This window comes from Oreochromis niloticus, linkage group LG3 (assembly GCF_001858045.2).
Source record: "Oreochromis niloticus isolate F11D_XX linkage group LG3, O_niloticus_UMD_NMBU, whole genome shotgun sequence".
NCBI classification, from domain to species: Eukaryota; Metazoa; Chordata; class Actinopteri; order Cichliformes; family Cichlidae; genus Oreochromis; species Oreochromis niloticus.
The window spans coordinates 32,581,189-32,599,956 of record NC_031967.2 but is presented as its reverse complement, the minus strand read 5'-3'; the positions used below and the strand labels follow the sequence as shown (position 1 = coordinate 32,599,956).

The following is an 18,768-nucleotide window of genomic DNA, read 5'->3' as shown; positions in this document are numbered from 1 at the left end:
CAGCGCGTGAGGCTGAAATTCTGATGGCAGCATATGCCGATAACATGCATATTTTGCAGAAAAAAAGTAACACAGCCTCAGCTGCAAAAGAAAGGGAGCATGCATGGCAAAACATAGCCGACAGAGTCAATGCGTGAGTGTTAATTTAAACATTGATCTAGGGATTTCCACCCATTTAACACGTTATTTTATTATATTTAACTTTAGTGTTTATTTCATACATTTTATTTTGTGATGTGATGTGAGCGCAGGTGCAACCCAACAGGCCCCAAACGTTCCTGGCAGCAAGTAAAAATGAAATATAAAAATATAGTCCAAACAGGTAAGGTGTAATTGTATTATGAGCCATAGTGCTTGGTCTGTTTGTCCTATGTAAATCAATTGCAGTTAGAGGCTACATTAATTTTCTTTCTGTAAGCACTTATTGAAATTATGTGAGCACATTACAAGTACATATTTGCTTACTCTGTATGCTCAAATGTGACCCGTTATAGCCAACAGAAAAAAAGCGGAGGCCTGAAAAACAGGTGGGGGTCCTCCACCACCACCACTCACAGAGGCTGAGCAGTTGGCCCTCAGCCAAAACAGTGGGCGCCCTGTGGCTGAAGGCATCTCTGCAGGGACATCCTCTGAGTCAATAACCCCGCAAGACACAAGTGCCTACATAAGAGGTAAATTCAAAATAATACATGATGTGCATACATCCTTTCTTCACAGTCACCTTTGCAGTGCTACTCATTCATTTGATAAACTCTTTACCATAATGAATTATTTTGTAGTGAAGTTATCTTCCTACTGATTTTGCCTTCCCTCAGTCTTGGTTGTCTTTGAGAGCATAATGACAATGAACTGTAAGGTGATTGGTATATGTTTGTTAATTGCCATTTGGTTCCTTGTAAGTTATAAGTGACCTGTATAAACCTCATATTCTATCAGTTGATGGTGATGGTGTACTGCATCTGGTGCAGCCTCCTGTTGAGCCAGAGCAACATGCAGTTGTGAGTACTCTTAATACTCCACAGATTATGAGTTTACAGTAGAACAGCAATGTTGTTAATTTCTCCACTACAGGAAATTGAAGAAACATTGACAGCTGTTACAGAGGAGGAAGCAACAGAGACACTTTATGAGGTTTACATCTTACAATGGAAAATATAACAATTGAATAAAATGTGGTGCTATAATAAAACCATGGACTTTCTATGTCTCTAACAGAGTGATGATGGGAATGAAGAGGAAGAGGGTCCAGCCACTTCTCCAACAAACCTTTCCTCAGTAAGATGTTCAGCACTGATTTACAACCAACCTAAGTAGGCACGTACTATGAATGTCAATGCTATTTCCTGTGTTTCCATAGCTCCCTGTAAAGCAGCTGTATAAGAAATATTTGATCAAGAAAATAGAAAAATGCGACTTGGAAATGGAACACTTCAAGCAGCAGATCCAAAAGACCAAGATTGAGATTTTACTGCTGGAACATCAGTTAAGGGTGGGTGGTCAGAGATGGACGAATTATTTCAGTGTTTGAACAACATAATAATATACTTATTAATACTTTGTGTACAGGAAATACAGGTGACCAATAAAGCCAGTTGAACAAAAAATCTGTTTATTCTTCTTTCAACATGTTGAGGTGATGGGTCAAAGGAAATGATTGTGACATATGGTGTCTCTGACTGCTCTTCCATCTTGTATGTCCGTAGGAGGGTCAGGATGTTCATGGTTTGGATCACTGCTGATGTTTGGTTCAGAAGGACAGTGTTCTCCTCTAATTGTGGCAATGTTGTGAAGAATCACACATGCCACAATAATGTCACATGCCCTTTCTGGGGTGACCCTGAGACTTTGAAGGCACTGGAACCGGGCCTTAAGCATTCCCATAGTCATTTCAACTCTGGCTCTTGTCCTGCAGTGAGCCAGATTATATCGCTGCTTTGGCCCGGGTCAGGGTAAGGGGTAAGCAAATAGGGTAAACATGGATACCCCCTATCACCAAGCAAGTAGCCAGTGAACTCTCCTAAGACAGAAGGATACACTTCAGTTCAAATGTCCCTGTAGCAATTGGTCTTTATATATTTTAAAGTATTTTCAACTCACCATGTCCAAATTTTGTGCTCAGTGTACATTCACGAAAAATTCGTGAGTCATGAACAGAGCCTGGCCACTTGGCTTCCACATTTGTGATAATGTTGGCAGCATCACATATGATCTTCACAGTGCAGAGAACACAAATTAGCATCCATTACTATAATGAAATAATGTGTTAGTTTGAAATGCTACAGGGAACTATGTACCTGTACAATTAATGCTGTGGAAAGACTTCCTGTTCACATAGTCTCCTTCATTTACTGAAGGAGCAATGATTGGAATGTGAGTGCCATCTATACAGCCAATCACGCCTGGGAACCCTGAAAATAAATGTAAAATCTAAGTAGTAGTTCAAGTATCACCACATCATGAATTAGGTTTTGTTCATCCTGATACCTGCAATTTTGTGGAATCCCTGTTTGATAAATCTTGTGGGTCTATGACCGGGGAACACCACAAACGAGTACAGGAGACGTTTCAGTGCAACTGTAACATTCCTGACTGCCCGACAGACGGTAGCCTTGGAAACGTGCTCAGCGTCACCAATATTATACAGAAAGCTCCCGTTTGCAAAAAAACGAAGTGCAATACAAATAATATGTACAGAACTGAGAGAATGTCCGCGATGTGTCACATGAGCAATATAAGGCCTGAGGATGTTATTCAAATAAATTATAGATTGTGCTGAAAAACGGTAACGTTCACACAGAAAATCATCAGGAAATGATAAAATGTCCAAACGCGCTCTAATCACTCTCTCCCGGCGGAGAGCTCTGCGGAGAATTTGGGCTTCAACATCTACTGGCTCTTCAAGGAAGGGGCACCATGTCTGACACTTCCTACAGTCAGATTTCCGACAAAGAGGCGGAGACAGTCAGGGTTAGTTGAAGTAAACCTGCTAGGGGGCAGGTTAGCTTCACGGAGTGTGTCGTCATAGTAACTCACTCAGAATTAATCTAAACTCGCTTTGTGAAACCGAAAACCCAGAGTTTTCGTTAACTCAGGGTATACTTACTCAGAGTTTGCACTAAACCGGCTTTCTGAAACAGGGCCCTGGTGTCCCTGAAGAGGCCACGCCAGTCTCCAATGGAGCATTTCCTCCTCAGCTTTGTTCCTTCTCTGGAGAGCAGCTGGGTCCTTTTTATTCCTGTCTCTCTGTAAATACTTATATTTTATATATTTATGTTCAGTGTTTTTCTGTTTGAGAATTTTAATATTATTTCAAATAAATTTTTATAATGACTAATGTCTCAGTTCTACTACACAGCAAATGTTGGCACACGACTTGACACATGTAGAATTTATTTCATATTATACTAATGACAGAATATACTAATACAGTGGGATGCAAAAGTTTGGGCAACCTTGTTAATAGCCATTATTTTCCTGTATAAATTGTTGGTGGTTACAATAAAAAATGTCAGTTAAATATATCATACAGGAGACACACACAGTGATATTTGAGAAGTGAAAAGAAGTTTACTGGATTTACAAAAAGTGTGCAATAATTGTTTAAACAAAATCAAGCAGGTGCATAAATTTGGGCACCACAAAAAAAGAAATGGAATAAATATTTCGTGTATATCAATGTGTGTCTCTCCTATATAATATATGGGGTGCCTTTGTCTGGACGCGTTTCCCATCCAGAGCTCCACAGCAGAGAGGGAAGTTCCAGCGCTCCTGGAATCCCTCTGTGATGGACCGCCAGTCTCCAGGTGAAGGCACAGCCATGAAGTCGTCCACTAGACAGTCCCAGATGGCCGTCGCTACCTGGGGGGTGATCTGGCACACTGTGGACACACCGACTCTGAAACTGAACGCGATGGTCCTGAAGGAGTCCCCGGTGACAAGGAACCTGGACAAAATTGTTCAAAATTAGTATTATGTGTACTGCCGTTACAAAATACATTATTCAAATTCCAAAATACTTTTGTGATGTCAGATTTAAATTACAAAACATAAATCTTACATAAAACATTTTGTAATTATAAGGATAATTACATAATATATATTAGATATAATATAAAACAGTTGTGTTTTGTTTTAACTTTACCATATCATAATTTGACTGGTAACAACTTTTACCACTACAGTGAGCCAATCACTCATAATTCCTAGACATGTCAATCAGGTAGGAATGAAGTAAGACATTAATAGAAATAAAGAGTTGTATGTTGACATGTAGCCCTTTCCTTGCTTAAATCATTGTTAATATTTTTGAAAAATTAACCTGTGATAAGACATAGCTTATCAAGATAGAATATGCTAGATAGAACCATATAACTAAAGATGAACCAAACTGTTCACAATTTTCCTTAGGGTCCTTAGGGACTAGTAAAGCGCTATATAAATACAGGCCATTTACCATTTACCATTTACAATTTTATCTAGCTCTCAGTTATAAAAAAAAAAGGAGTGAGTATCACTACAAAGATTAGCAACAGTGGTCCTCATACCACAGTTTGATATCAGCAAACACAGAGCATACATTGATATGACACCACAGCCATGCTATCATTGCAAACACTGATAACAGCATAAATTGAATTAAATCGGGACTTGATGAGAACTGTCGAGTATCACTAGAAATATTATAAACAGTCGTCTCCGTACCACAGTTTGCTATCAGTAAACACCGACGGCATTCACTGTTAGCATACCACAGCCATGTTAGCAGTGTATAAACGATAGTTTAGCATATAATAGCACAGGTATCAATAAAGGACTACCGTATTAAACACTTTTACTAACCTCAGGCAGATGGACAGGCGCTCTGCAGGTGGGATTGAGCGCCTGTAGTTGGTGTCTAGGCGGGCGATTCTGGGACCGACGCGGGACAGCAGGTCCTCAAACTGGGCGAGTGAAAGACGATATCGCTGTCATCGCCGTCATCCAGGCGCAGCTCCTGGAGCAAGTGGTGAAACTCACCGAACTGCTCACGCCTCTGGAGGACCTGATGGACCCAGGTACGGCGAGGACGTCCTTAACGCCGCTGCTCTGCTCTCCACAGTAAATAGAGAAGGCTGACACTCTCTTCAAGCGCTAGCTCACAGCTGCCATCTAGCAAAGATACCGTCCGGCACAACTTCCTCCCACATTTCTCCCACATTTCCGGTTCACGGGCGTGAAAAGATGCAATTTTGAGGCGCGATGGATTTTTCTTGGACACGCGTCGAGGTGCGAATGTGCACGCGTCAAATTAGGGGTGTTTGGGGCGTTTTCGCTCGCGCCTATCGCATTCGGTGTGAACACACCGTAAGAGTTGTGTGAGACTGCAAAAGTGTGTAACGTTGTGCTATGTCTACATATATATTTGCAGATACAGTAAAGGCGAACTCACAAAGCCCCACTGGTTTCAATTCATTTTAATCCAAGTGTGCAACAGTAACAAGGTGGACTCAAACCATAATACAAAATGACAAAACACAAGAAACTGAAACCGCTGGGTCATAAGACCCAGGATCATATGTGGTCATCACAAATGTTACAAACACAATAACGAGTCAATAAAAGTTACAAATTCAGAACTAATTTAATGACATCATGTAACAGCTGGACTGATACAATAAATACTCCAGACATTATTAAAATTAATCAACCTGTTTAACCCACTGACTCAAGATTCAAGATCCTTTTATTTGTCGCATACATAGTTATACAAGTATAAGATGCAGTGAAATGTGACCTGATACGCTCCTCGACTGTGCAAAATAGAGAGGGAAAAACATTATATACAGTAAGTAAGTAGATATATACAAAGAGGACATTATGTGCAATAAGTGAGTGAATTATATATATATTAAGTTAAATAGAATAAAACAATCTGGAAATTTACAGTTCAAAATTTGGGAGTGTAAATTGTGTGAGTGGGGCGTTAAAGTGACTTGTGCCGCAATGAAGTCAGAAGGATCGGGCATGAAATGGGAATATGTGAGTCCTGTATCAGTTTGTTATGGTTGATGGTGAAGGGGGGGGTCCTGATTTAACACATGGATGGCCTGAGGGTAGAAGCTCCTCTTCAACCTCTCTGTTCTTGCCCTGATGGTGCGGAACCTTCTGCCTGATTGCAGAAAATGGACCAGTTTATTGCTAGGGTGGAACGGGTCCTTCAGTATCTGAGCTGCTCTGGTCCAGCATCTCTTAGTGTAAATGTCCTGTAGGGAGGGGAGTGCAGCCCTGCAGCAGCGTTCTGCTGTACAGATCACTCTCTGAAGAGCTTTTTTGTCCTTGACACAGCTGTTTCCAAACCAGGATGTGATGTTCTGTGTGAGGATGCTCTCCACAGTGCCTGTATAGAAAGTCCTGAGGATCACTGGAGAGACCCTGAACTTCCTCAGTTGTCGTAGGTGGTATAGGCGCTGCAACTAATTCATTTTTAACATTTAATAATTATTGTTAAACATGAATGTACAACTGATTTTAAATTATTATGGGTGTACGGAACGCATGATTACAGGTTTTTTTTAAATGCTTAAAAAGTGAAAGGAAGAAATAGAAAATGATTGAGAAAGTTCATGAATGATTCATACAGTGAGACAGAAAACCTCACAGCAACAGTATAAGCCGTACAAAACAAATCTCACATTTTGATTAATGCTACATGTGCAAACACTGGCACTCATCATGCCTAGATGCTACTGATTTCTAGTTCCTGTGCACAAAGAAATGTGAGATTTTAATCAATATTTCATGTTTCACTGTGACACCTGGCTTAAGATGATGGCATTTGATCAGTGAGTAAAGAAAAGAACAACACAAGAACAAGATGGGTTCACAAACCAATGAAGACGGCCTATTTGATCTCATTAAATGTAGCAGTGGTGTCAGTCCAAAAACTCTTCCAAATCCACAGTCCAGCATAGAGCGGCTCAGTGAATGTGGTCTGGACTCTGTGGAGGAGGGCCATAGTGTCAGAGACGCTGTAGAAGGAAAGAATACCTGCTCTGGGATCCACGTACACTCCTACTTTGGAGGACAGAGGGCCTGAGAGGGAAGTTTTGATTTTGTTGTGTCTGAATTTGTAGTAGTCGCCGTAACACTCTAATGCCCAGGAATTATTGTTACTTCCAAAATCACTTTGATCCAGGTTATCTTTATTCTTGTACGTCACAGCTACTGACAGACCTCTCCCTTTCATCTCCACTTCCCAGTAACAAGGTCCAATCAGACTCTCTTTACTCAGGACCTGCTGCTGGATGGAAAACCTGTCCGTTTTTGCATATGCAGGATAAATATTTGGTTTTGGTGCATTGTCTGATACAGTTCTGTTCTGATTAGACAGGAAGAGTTTTTTGTGGACTGTGTCTGGGTCCATCGTCAGTTGACATGCATGTTTTAAAAACTCATCTCTGGTCTTTGGTTCAATTTGTGGCAATAAAACATCCACTGATCTCACTGTCAGAGTGATCTTCCTCCATTCCTCACTTAGAAATGCTTTGAGGTTTTCTCTGGCTTCTAACAGTGCTGTTTGCAGATCCTCAAAGTACTTAACTTGACAGATTTTAAAGCTTGGTGAATCTGTATATTCACTGAGTTTTGACATCATGGAGTACCTGAGTAGAAATTCGGTGTGGTCCTCTGTGTCTGAAAGCTGCTTCAGCTCCTCTTCTTTCCTCTTCAGCTCAGTGATCTCCTGCTCCAGCTTATTCTGAAGCTCTTTGACTCGCCTCTCTTCATCTTTCTGCTGGGATTTGATCTGCTGCTCTAGATTTGAGCCTTTTTCTTTGATGAAACTCACCAGCTCATTGATGATGGTCTCACTGTCTTCAATTGTTTTATCAGCAGACAGTTTGATCCCCTCCATCTCTTTCTCAAGCACTTTACCTTCCTCCACTCTGGTCTGAATTTTCTTCTGGACTTCCTGCAGATTCATCTTAAGATCTTTCTCTTTGTCTGCCCTTACGTCTTTAACTGGAACTGTTACATGGTGTTTATGTTTGTCCATGCAGCAGACATAACAGATACACTGCTGATCAGTATGGCAGAACATCTTCATCACCTCATTGTGAGTTGAACAGATGTTACTTTTCAACCCCTTGGAAGGTTTGACCAGCTTGTGTTTGTCAAAGGCAGAGGATTCATAGTGAGGCTGGAGGTGTTGGTCACAGTAAGAAACCAAACATACCAGACAGGACTTCACTGCTTTCAGCTTCTTTCCTGTGCAGACATCACAGGAAACATCTTCAGGTGATGTCTTCAAGTCCTCTACTAACGCTGCTAACATGGTGTTTTTCTCCAGCTCAGGCCTCAATATAAAACTCTTTTTGCACTGAGGACAGCTGTAGGCTCCTTTTGGTTCCTCTTTATCCCAGTGTCCTTCAATACAGCTCATACAGTAGTTGTGTCCACAGGGAATAGTGACTGGATCCTTCAGTAGATCCAGACAGACTGAACAGTGGAATTTTACTGACTTGCTTCCTTGTTGTGCCATTCTGTGTGATAAGGTGAATGCCAAATAGTTTCACTGTGAAAAGAGGATGTGTGTATCAGGTCATGCGTCATTCCAGAAAGGCATACGTCTCACTCTTAATTTTTGTCATTGAACTGCAAGAATATGCAGGAAATTAAGCTGTGGGAACCAATAAGTATTTGATACACCAGTAGAATTATAGGTATAAACTAAAACTGTACAAGTTGAAAAATAAAGGAAACATCAAATAGCAAAGAGAAGTATAAAATAAAAAGTAAAAATAAAAATCAGAAACAAAACTTAAATGCACTTTCATACAAATAATTTCCAAAATCTCTGTATGTCTGTCCATCTGGGGTTCACCGCTCATAGCAACTGTTTATCCAGTTAGCCAATCATCCACCATACTTGCCAACCTTGAGACCTCAGAATTAGGGAGACATTCAAAAGGGAGGGGGTGGGGGGTATACAAATACATATACAAAAAACTTGAATTTTTACAGTGTTTATTTATTTAAAATTATTTCTTTAAAGTAAGTTAAATGTCACCGTTATAACTGTCCCTCAGCCAGGGCTGTCCAAATTCAGAGGCTGGATCCACCCAAGGACCCGGCCTTCGTGGTCTAAGTGGGCTTGGTCCTCCAAAAGCCGGGTAGGTCGGAAGTGAGCGTCTGTGACGGTCTGGCCTTCAGAATTATGTCACGAGTTCTCTCGGTGGAGTGAAACTCTGCCGTCTGCTCCTTGCTATCTATTGCTAAATATAACCGGGCGCTGGCGTAAATTTTCGACCATCTCACACTTCTGTGTAATCAAGTTTCTGTTTTACGTTTATTCAGCTGTGTGAAAACCCCTGGATGAACCCTTCCGATGGAATAATAAAGTTTGATTTAATCTAATCAAATCTAATAACTTTAATCTCAGCCAAACCGATTTACTCAGGAACAAATAAAACACTGAAAAAAGTCAAACAATAACATCTTTAGGTTATCTAAGTGACTTCACATTTAACCTGAGTAGCGAAAGTCCGCGGGGGTTTGAAGACGATGTGCCGATAGTTCACTGTTCTCGCCGGCTCAGACATTTGAAGTTTCCATAGCTACATTCTCGCCTGAAAGTATGCTAAAAGTTTATTTTGCGACCCAGAAAGAGTAATAAAAGTAATATTAAAACTAAGTAGCTGCCGCCATTGTTTGAAACTGGAATTGGCTGGGCCGCGCTATAGGATATGGTTTTTCATTTTTGTTGTCCGGGTGGAAAATCAGAACAACTTTCGGGAGAATGGTGGCTCCGGGAGATTTTCGGGAGGGGCACTGAAATTCAGGATTCTCCCGGAAAAATCGGGAGGGTTGGCATGTATGCCATCCACCCACTATCTTCTACTTATTCAAAGTTAGTCCAAAGTGACAGCAGGCTATTCCAGGTGTCATTTTCTCAAGCAGCACTTTTAGTTCAGTTCCTCCTGTGGGCACCCAAAGTATTCTCAGGCCAAACAAGAGTCTCTCCAACAGGTTCTGGTTCCAGAAAGCCTAAAAAACCATACACCATACTTTGCAAGTTTGAAAAAACTGGCTTTCCACAGCCGGGTATGCTTCATATCTGGGATATGCACTCAAACTACAGCAACTAGCTGGGAAATGAATATCAACTCTCATCACAGTCATTCAGAAAACCCATAAAAACTCTTTACCTGATTCACTTTTGCATATTTGGCAGGTGTTTTGTTGGGCACCTCAGTAAAAGTGCAGCACCAATTTTAGAATGAACAATTCTCATATTTTGCCAAGTTTTCCTTAGTGTGAATACTACCCGCTCCGTTCTCCATGGGGGCTGAGGTCACATGAATATTAAAACAAAAGGAAACACCATTATGGGTTTGGTACATCACCCTGAGCCACGCCTAGTGTGTTCATCCAGTATTTGATATTATGCAGAAGCGAAAGCAGACTGAAGTGATGGACTGCTTGTTTTAATTGAAAAAAAGCATAAATTTTAAAGTAAAAAAGTAGTAGTATTCATGGGTCTCTGATGCTAATATTTATCAAATAAAACATAATTAAAACATTAATAGCTTTGCATTGCCACATGATGGACTGTGGTGGAATAAATCAATCATTTTCAGTCCACATAAAAAGAAGAGACCATATTTTTTCAGTTTGTATAATAGATAAATGTGTCAAACTTAATGTTTCTTTTAAGTGGTGTTTTACACATTTGCCAGATAAGCAGGGAGTCAGGAAGGCAACCAGTGTAAAAATCTGATAAATAATAAAATGTGGACCGACCTGTTGTGGCAACTCCTGTAACAAACGGGGGGGAAGCAGAAAGAGTTTTCATAGATCATTTACTTGTTGCATTGACACAAGAATCATTGAGTGTCCAAAACATTGATTTATTTATGACAGGTTAGATCTTTCAATATTATCATGATCTAATAATATCATATATTATTACAAAAATTAAATATGCTTAATAAGTGCTGGTAATCAAGTATTGCTGGCTGTTTGTCTCTGAAACAAAGGTTAGATTTGTGCATTTGACCTGTGGATTAAACATGTTTGAAACAAATAAACAACTACATAGAATTATTTACTTACCAGAAATCCTGCGTCCTGCTTTCTCGACAGGTCTGATGGGACTGACTGTGTCTGACAAATACCTTCCTCGAGACTCCTCCTTTGAGACGCAGAAGTTGCCAGATTGGGCCCAGTGAAGGAAATGAACTTTAAAACCTGTTGTGTATGAGCAACAAGTATTGTACTGTATGTGCAGCATTTAAAACAGATCCAATACCAAAATTACACAAATAAACATTACAAACCTCAATTTAGACTAAACTGATTTCTTTCTTTACTCCTCTTCAGGGCAGTTGGATTTTTATGTCTTAATTCAGCAACCTGTCAAACTTAGTGGTTGATTTTTATTTGGTATGGCCAGGCTGAGAGGGCGGGCAACTGTCTTATTGGTGAGCCCATCAGAGGTGTTAGAGTGTCTAGAACATCTCACAGTTTTATGACAGTCTATGACAGAACATGTAACATTAAAATGAAACTACTAACCAGCATTAGTCTCCTGTATTTATCGGTATAGGGTCAAAATAAATGGCTAAATATGGTAAAACCTGCTAACGTGTCGTTTTAGAGATCAATCAGTGCATTTTGAACATTCAGTGATTGTATTCTTACAGCTGTCGTCTTTTTCAAGACAGTAACATAATCATTTTGCTTGTCTCACATTTAAATGGCCATCTTTTACTTGTAACTAAAAGAACAAACAATTAAATCCTCCACAAAGGATGGCACCTAGCTGATTATCTACGACTTCATCTCCCAGTGGTGCTTTTATCTAAAGGTGAGCAGAAGGCCTTACAGACCTGTATTATCAACAGGGGCACTCTGTCAGAGAGGTTCTTTCTTTTACTGGGAATACCATGAAACCAAATGTATGTTTTACTCTTAAACCTGCTTCAGAGGCTGTGAGAAGCTTTTCTACGGCAATGAGGTGGCATGACTAACAGAATGACTGCTTTTGGAGTGGGCCAGGCCAGTAAGAACAGTTATATTCAACCAGGACCTACTAGAAACTGGTAAGGGCTGGAGGAAACCCACAGTCTGCTTTGAGCTGCTATTGCTTCTGAAACAGATTAAACAAGCTCCAACATACTAATTTCCATCTTTATCTGAGGAAGGACATGAGACGTAGTGGTTTAGAAAGCAAATACTCTTACTTACCATGAGGTGGCAGTGTGGGCCCAGTGGATCACCCACAAGCACACAGTAAAGGAGACAAAGCATCTTATGAGGCTAGGTGGACTATATCTTTGATTTTCCACATCAGAGTTCTGAAAGTACAGATGTGTAGCAAGATGGTTTTGGTTCATCATCACTGGAGAACTGCTGAGAAACCCCATTTGGTTTAGTGCTGTGAGAACCAAAGCGATAGATTATGGAGAAAACAAAGACCATCTTGCTGTCCTGGAATTTAATTCCTTGGGGGGCTGAACACAGGAGACTCCTGGGTCTATTGCTTAAGACTGAAAAAAAGGAAACTGATGCTTTGTGGGAAGAAGTGATGAACTGTCTTTATTTGTAGACGTTTTGACCCTGATACCCTGTAATTCCCAGTTTTTTGCACTGCTTGACACTTCTGTTTGAATTCATATCATCTGAATGTTAATTACTGTTTCAATGAGAATTTCCCAACAATGGGAATTATAAAGCCTGTATTGTCGTATATATTTCAACAGTTTCGAAACCTAAGTTGGTATTTTAAAGAAAAAAAACGTACAAAAGGGCACGACATATAATCAGCTGTTTAAAAGGATCCTTAAAAAGTACAATTAAACAAAAACAAACTCAACATTTGTATTCAGTTTTTGTGTTGTGAGAGAAAAATCCTGCAAAATACTCCAAGATGCTCACTATGCGCAGTTCCCCTGAATTATATAAATATTCAAGGTGTGAAAAAATTGTTGGAATAAATGAAATTCTTGTTTATAGAACACAGTGGTCATAAAAAATGTTCCAAAGATGATAAGGAGCAAATAAAAGTGAACAAATTCAGAACAAGTTTAATGACATCATGTAACAGCTGGACTGATACAAAATATACTGCAGACATTATTAATATTAGTCAACTTTTTTAACCTACTATCTTCACTAGTTAATTTTAACATTCAATAATTATTGTTAAACAGAATTTTTTTTAAGAATGTACATCTGATTTCATATTATGACTGTACAAACGCATCATTACAGTCATTTTCTTACAATGTTTAAATAGTGAAAGGATGAAATAAAAAATGATTGAGAAAGTTAATGAGTGATTCATACAGTAAAAGAGAAAACCTCACAGCAACAGTATAAACTGTACAAAACAAATCTCACATTTTGATTAATGATACATGTGCAAACACTGGCACTCATCATACCAAGCTGCTACGGATTTCATGTTCCTGTGCACAAAGAAATATATCAGATTTTAATCAATATTTCATATTTCTCTGTGACACCTGGCCTAAGATGTTTGATTGGCATTTGATCAGTGAGGAAAGAAAAAAAAAACACGATGGGTTCACAAAATAATGAAAACAGCCTATTTGATCTCATTAAACGTAGCAGTGGTGTCAGTCCAAAAACTCTTCCAAATCCACAGTCCAGCATAGAGCGGCTCAGTGAATGTGGTCTGGACTCTGTGGAGGAGGGCCATGGTGTCAGAGACGCTGTAGAAAGAAAGAATACCTGCTCTGGGATCCACGTACACTCCTACTTTGGAGGACAGAGGGCCTGAGAGGGAAGTTTTGATTTTGTTGTGTCTGAATTTGTAGTAGTCGCCGTAACACTCTAATGCCCAGGAATTATTGTTACTTCCAAAATCACTTTGATCCAGGTTATCTTTATTCTTGTACGTCACAGCTACTGACAGACCTCTCCCTTTCATCTCCACTTCCCAGTAACAAGGTCCAATCAGACTCTCTTTACTCAGGACCTGCTGCTGGATGGAAAACCTGTCCGTTTTTGCATATGCAGGATAAATATTTGGTTTTGGTGCATTGTCTGATACAGTTCTGTTCTGATTAGACAGGAAGAGTTTTTTGTGGACTGTGTCTGGGTCCATCGTCAGTTGACATGCATGTTTTAAAAACTCATCTCTGGTCTTTGGTTCAATTTGTGGCAATAAAACATCCACTGATCTCACTGTCAGAGTGATCTTCCTCCATTCCTCACTTAGAAATGCTTTGAGGTTTTCTCTGGCTTCTAACAGTGCTGTTTGCAGATCCTCAAAGTACTTAACTTGACAGATTTTAAAGCTTGGTGAATCTGTATATTCACTGAGTTTTGACATCATGGAGTACCTGAGTAGAAATTCGGTGTGGTCCTCTGTGTCTGAAAGCTGCTTCAGCTCCTCTTCTTTCCTCTTCAGCTCAGTGATCTCCTGCTCCAGCTTATTCTGAAGCTCTTTGACTCGCCTCTCTTCATCTTTCTGCTGGGATTTGATCTGCTGCTCTAGATTTGAGCCTTTTTCTTTGATGAAACTCACCAGCTCATTGATGATGGTCTCACTGTCTTCAATTGTTTTATCAGCAGACAGTTTGATCCCCTCCATCTCTTTCTCAAGCACTTTACCTTCCTCCACTCTGGTCTGAATTTTCTTCTGGACTTCCTGCAGATTCATCTTAAGATCTTTCTCTTTGTCTGCCCTTACGTCTTTAACTGGAACTGTTACATGGCGTTTATGTTTGTCCATGCAGCAGACATAGCAGATACACTGCTGATCAGTATGGCAGAACATCTTCATCACCTCATTGTGAGTTGAACAGATGTTACTTTTCAACCCCTTGGAAGGTTTGACCAGCTTGTGTTTGTCAAAGGCAGAGGATTCATAGTGAGGCTGGAGGTGTTGGTCACAGTAAGAAACCAAACATACCAGACAGGATTTTACTGCTTTCAGCTTCTTTCCTGTGCAGACATCACAGGAAACATCTTCAGGTGATGTCTTCAAGTCCTCTACTAACGCTGCTAACATGGTGTTTTTCTCCAGCTCAGGCCTCGATATAAAACTCTTTTTGCACTGAGGACAGCTGTAGGCTCCTTTTGGTTCCTCTTTGTCCCAGTGTCCTTCAATACAGCTCATACAGTAGTTGTGTCCACAGGGAATAGTGACTGGATCCTTCAGTAGATCCAGACAGACTGAACAGTGGAATTTTACTGACTTGCTTCCTTGTTGTGCCATTCTGTGTGATAAGGTGAATGCCAAATAGTTTCACTGTGAAAAGAGGATGTGTGTATCAGGTCATGCGTCATTCCAGAAAGGCATACGTCTCACTCTTAATTTTTGTCATTGAACTGCAAGAATATGCAGGAAATTAAGCTGTGGGAACCAATAAGTATTTGATACACCAGTAGAATTATAGGTATAAACTAAAACTGTACAAGTTGAAAAATAAAGGAAACATCAAATAGCAAAGAGAAGTATAAAATAAAAAGTAAAAATAAAAATCAGAAACAAAACTTAAATGCACTTTCATACAAATAATTTCCAAAATCTCTGTATGTCTGTCCATCTGGGGTTCACCGCTCATAGCAACTGTTTATCCAGTTAGCCAATCATCCACCATACTTGCCAACCTTGAGACCTCAGAATTAGGGAGACATTCAAAAGGGAGGGGGTGGGGGGTATACAAATACATATACAAAAAACTTGAATTTTTACAGTGTTTATTTATTTAAAATTATTTCTTTAAAGTAAGTTAAATGTCACCGTTATAACTGTCCCTCAGCCAGGGCTGTCCAAATTCAGAGGCTGGATCCACCCAAGGACCCGGCCTTCGTGGTCTAAGTGGGCTTGGTCCTCCAAAAGCCGGGTAGGTCGGAAGTGAGCGTCTGTGACGGTCTGGCCTTCAGAATTATGTCACGAGTTCTCTCGGTGGAGTGAAACTCTGCCGTCTGCTCCTTGCTATCTATTGCTAAATATAACCGGGCGCTGGCGTAAATTTTCGACCATCTCACACTTCTGTTTAATCAAGTTTCTGTTTTACGTTTATTCAGCTGTGTGAAAACCCCTGGATGAACCCTTCCGATGGAATAATAAAGTTTGATTTAATCTAATCAAATCTAATAACTTTAATCTCAGCCAAACCGATTTACTCAGGAACAAATAAAACACTGAAAAAAGTCAAACAATAACATCTTTAGGTTATCTAAGTGACTTCACATTTAACCTGAGTAGCGAAAGTCCGCGGGGGTTTGAAGACGATGTGCCGATAGTTCACTGTTCTCGCCGGCTCAGACATTTGAAGTTTCCATAGCTACATTCTCGCCTGAAAGTATGCTAAAAGTTTATTTTGCGACCCAGAAAGAGTAATAAAAGTAATATTAAAACTAAGTAGCTGCCGCCATTGTTTGAAACTGGAATTGGCTGGGCCGCGCTATAGGATATGGTTTTTCATTTTTGTTGTCCGGGTGGAAAATCAGAACAACTTTCGGGAGAATGGTGGCTCCGGGAGATTTTCGGGAGGGGCACTGAAATTCAGGATTCTCCCGGAAAAATCGGGAGGGTTGGCATGTATGCCATCCACCCACTATCTTCTACTTATTCAAAGTTAGTCCAAAGTGACAGCAGGCTATTCCAGGTGTCATTTTCTCAAGCAGCACTTTTAGTTCAGTTCCTCCTGTGGGCACCCAAAGTATTCTCAGGCCAAACAAGAGTCTCTCCAACAGGTTCTGGTTCCAGAAAGCCTAAAAAACCATACACCATACTTTGCAAGTTTGAAAAAACTGGCTTTCCACAGCCGGGTATGCTTCATATCTGGGATATGCACTCAAACTACAGCAACTAGCTGGGAAATGAATATCAACTCTCATCACAGTCATTCAGAAAACCCATAAAAACTCTTTACCTGATTCACTTTTGCATATTTGGCAGGTGTTTTGTTGGGCACCTCAGTAAAAGTGCAGCACCAATTTAGAATGAACAATTCTCATATTTTGCCAAGTTTTCCTTAGTGTGAATACTACCCGCTCCGTGCTCCATGGGGGCTGAGGTCACATGAATATTAAAACAAAAGGAAACACCATTATGGGTTTGGTACATCACCCTGAGCCACGCCTAGTGTGTTCATCCAGTATTTGATATCATGCAGAAGCGAAAGCAGACTGAAGTGATGAACTGCTTGTTTTAATTGAAAAAAAGCATAAATTTTAAAGTAAAAAAGTAGTAGTATTCATGGGTCTCTGATGCTAATATTTATCAAATAAAACATAATTAAAACATTAATAGCTTTGCATTGCCACATGATGGACTGTGGTGGAATAAATCAATCATTTTCAGTCCACATAAAAAGAAGAGACCATATTTTTTCAGTTTGTATAATAGATAAATGTGTCAAACTTAATGTTTCTTTTAAGTGGTGTTTTACACATTTGCCAGATAAGCAGGGAGTCAGGAAGGCAACCAGTGTAAAAATCTGATAAATAATAAAATGTGGACCGACCTGTTGTGGCAACTCCTGTAACAAACGGGGGGGAAGCAGAAAGAGTTTTCATAGATCATTTACTTGTTGCATTGACACAAGAATCATTGAGTGTCCAAAACATTGATTTATTTATGACAGGTTAGATCTTTCAATATTATCATGATCTAATAATATCATATATTATTACAAAAATTAAATATGCTTAATAAGTGCTGGTAATCAAGTATTGCTGGCTGTTTGTCTCTGAAACAAAGGTTAGATTTGTGCATTTGACCTGTGGATTAAACATGTTTGAAACAAATAAACAACTACATAGAATTATTTACTTACCAGAAATCCTGCGTCCTGCTTTCTCGACAGGTCTGATGGGACTGACTGTGTCTGACAAATACCTTCCTCGAGACTCCTCCTTTGAGACGCAGAAGTTGCCAGATTGGGCCCAGTGAAGGAAATGAACTTTAAAACCTGTTGTGTATGAGCAACAAGTATTGTACTGTATGTGCAGCATTTAAAACAGATCCAATACCAAAATTACACAAATAAACATTACAAACCTCAATTTAGACTAAACTGATTTCTTTCTTTACTCCTCTTCAGGGCAGTTGGATTTTATGTCTTAATTCAGCAACCTGTCAAACTTAGTGGTTGATTTTTATTTGGTATGGCCAGGCTGAGAGGGCGGGCAACTGTCTTATTGGTGAGCCCATCAGAGGTGTTAGAGTGTCTAGAACATCTCACAGTTTTATGACAGTCTATGACAGAACATGTAACATTAAAATGAAACTACTAACCAGCATTAGTCTCCTGTATTTATCGGTATAGGGTCAAAATAAATGGCTAAATATGGTAAAACCTGCTAACGTGTCGTTTTAGAGATCAATCAGTGCATTTTGAACATTCAGTGATTGTATTCTTACAGCTGTCGTCTTTTTCAAGACAGTAACATGATCATTTTGCTTGTCTCACATTTAAATGGCCATCTTTTACTTGTAACTAAAAAAACAAACAATTAAATCCTCCACAAAGGATGGCACCTAGCTGATTATCTACGACTTCATCTCCCAGTGGTGCTTTTATCTAAAGGTGAGCAGAAGGCCTTACAGACCTGTATTATCAACAGGGGCACTCTGTCAGAGAGGTTCTTTCTTTTACTGGGAATACCATGAAACCAAATGTATGTTTTACTCTTAAACCTGCTTCAGAGGCTGTGAGAAGCTTTTCTACGGCAATGAGGTGGCATGACTAACAGAATGACTGCTTTTGGAGTGGGCCAGGCCAGTAAGAACAGTTATATTCAACC

At 39.8% G+C, this 18,768-nt stretch overlaps 2 protein-coding genes and 2 long non-coding RNA genes across 8 annotated transcripts; 1 reads left to right on the top strand and 3 right to left on the bottom strand.

Moving 5' to 3' along the window:
* Positions 1-219: 219 nt before the first annotated feature.
* On the top strand, positions 220-1,516 carry LOC112843124 (uncharacterized). 2 transcript variants are annotated; one of them, XR_003215268.1, is made up of 4 exons: positions 220-998; positions 1,072-1,131; positions 1,216-1,275; positions 1,358-1,516. It is a non-coding gene; the product is annotated as an uncharacterized LOC112843124 (long non-coding RNA). The 2 variants fall into 2 exon arrangements; XR_003215267.1 differs by having other exon boundaries at positions 1,216-1,516.
* Positions 1,517-1,587: 71 nt separating this feature from the next.
* On the bottom strand, positions 1,588-2,293 carry LOC109197460 (uncharacterized). Its single transcript, XR_003215266.1, has 2 exons — positions 2,098-2,293; positions 1,588-2,017 (listed from the first exon to the last, which is right to left on the bottom strand). It is a non-coding gene; the product is annotated as an uncharacterized LOC109197460 (long non-coding RNA).
* A 3,144-nt stretch (positions 2,294-5,437) lies between these two features.
* On the bottom strand, positions 5,438-11,207 carry LOC109197679 (tripartite motif-containing protein 16-like). 2 transcript variants are annotated; one of them, XM_019353367.2, is made up of 3 exons: positions 11,092-11,171; positions 10,780-10,794; positions 5,438-8,551 (listed from the first exon to the last, which is right to left on the bottom strand). In XM_019353367.2, exon 3 carries the CDS (start codon positions 8,516-8,518, stop codon positions 6,881-6,883), a length of 1,638 nt encoding a protein of 545 aa, XP_019208912.1. In that variant the 5' UTR covers positions 8,519-8,551; positions 10,780-10,794; positions 11,092-11,171; the 3' UTR covers positions 5,438-6,880. The 2 variants fall into 2 exon arrangements, with proteins under 2 accessions (XP_019208912.1, XP_019208913.1); XM_019353368.2 differs by lacking the exon at positions 10,780-10,794 and having other exon boundaries at positions 11,092-11,207.
* Positions 11,208-13,217: 2,010 nt separating this feature from the next.
* LOC109197680 (tripartite motif-containing protein 16-like) lies at positions 13,218-17,914 on the bottom strand. 3 transcript variants are annotated; one of them, XM_019353371.1, is made up of 4 exons: positions 17,799-17,899; positions 17,487-17,501; positions 15,755-15,959; positions 13,218-15,259 (listed from the first exon to the last, which is right to left on the bottom strand). In XM_019353371.1, exon 4 carries the CDS (start codon positions 15,224-15,226, stop codon positions 13,589-13,591), a length of 1,638 nt encoding a protein of 545 aa, XP_019208916.1. In that variant the 5' UTR covers positions 15,227-15,259; positions 15,755-15,959; positions 17,487-17,501; positions 17,799-17,899; the 3' UTR covers positions 13,218-13,588. The 3 variants fall into 3 exon arrangements, with proteins under 3 accessions (XP_019208916.1, XP_019208914.1, XP_019208915.1); XM_019353369.1 differs by lacking the exon at positions 15,755-15,959 and having other exon boundaries at positions 17,799-17,878; XM_019353370.1 differs by lacking the exons at positions 15,755-15,959; positions 17,487-17,501 and having other exon boundaries at positions 17,799-17,914.
* Between the last annotated feature and the right edge of the window lie 854 nt (positions 17,915-18,768).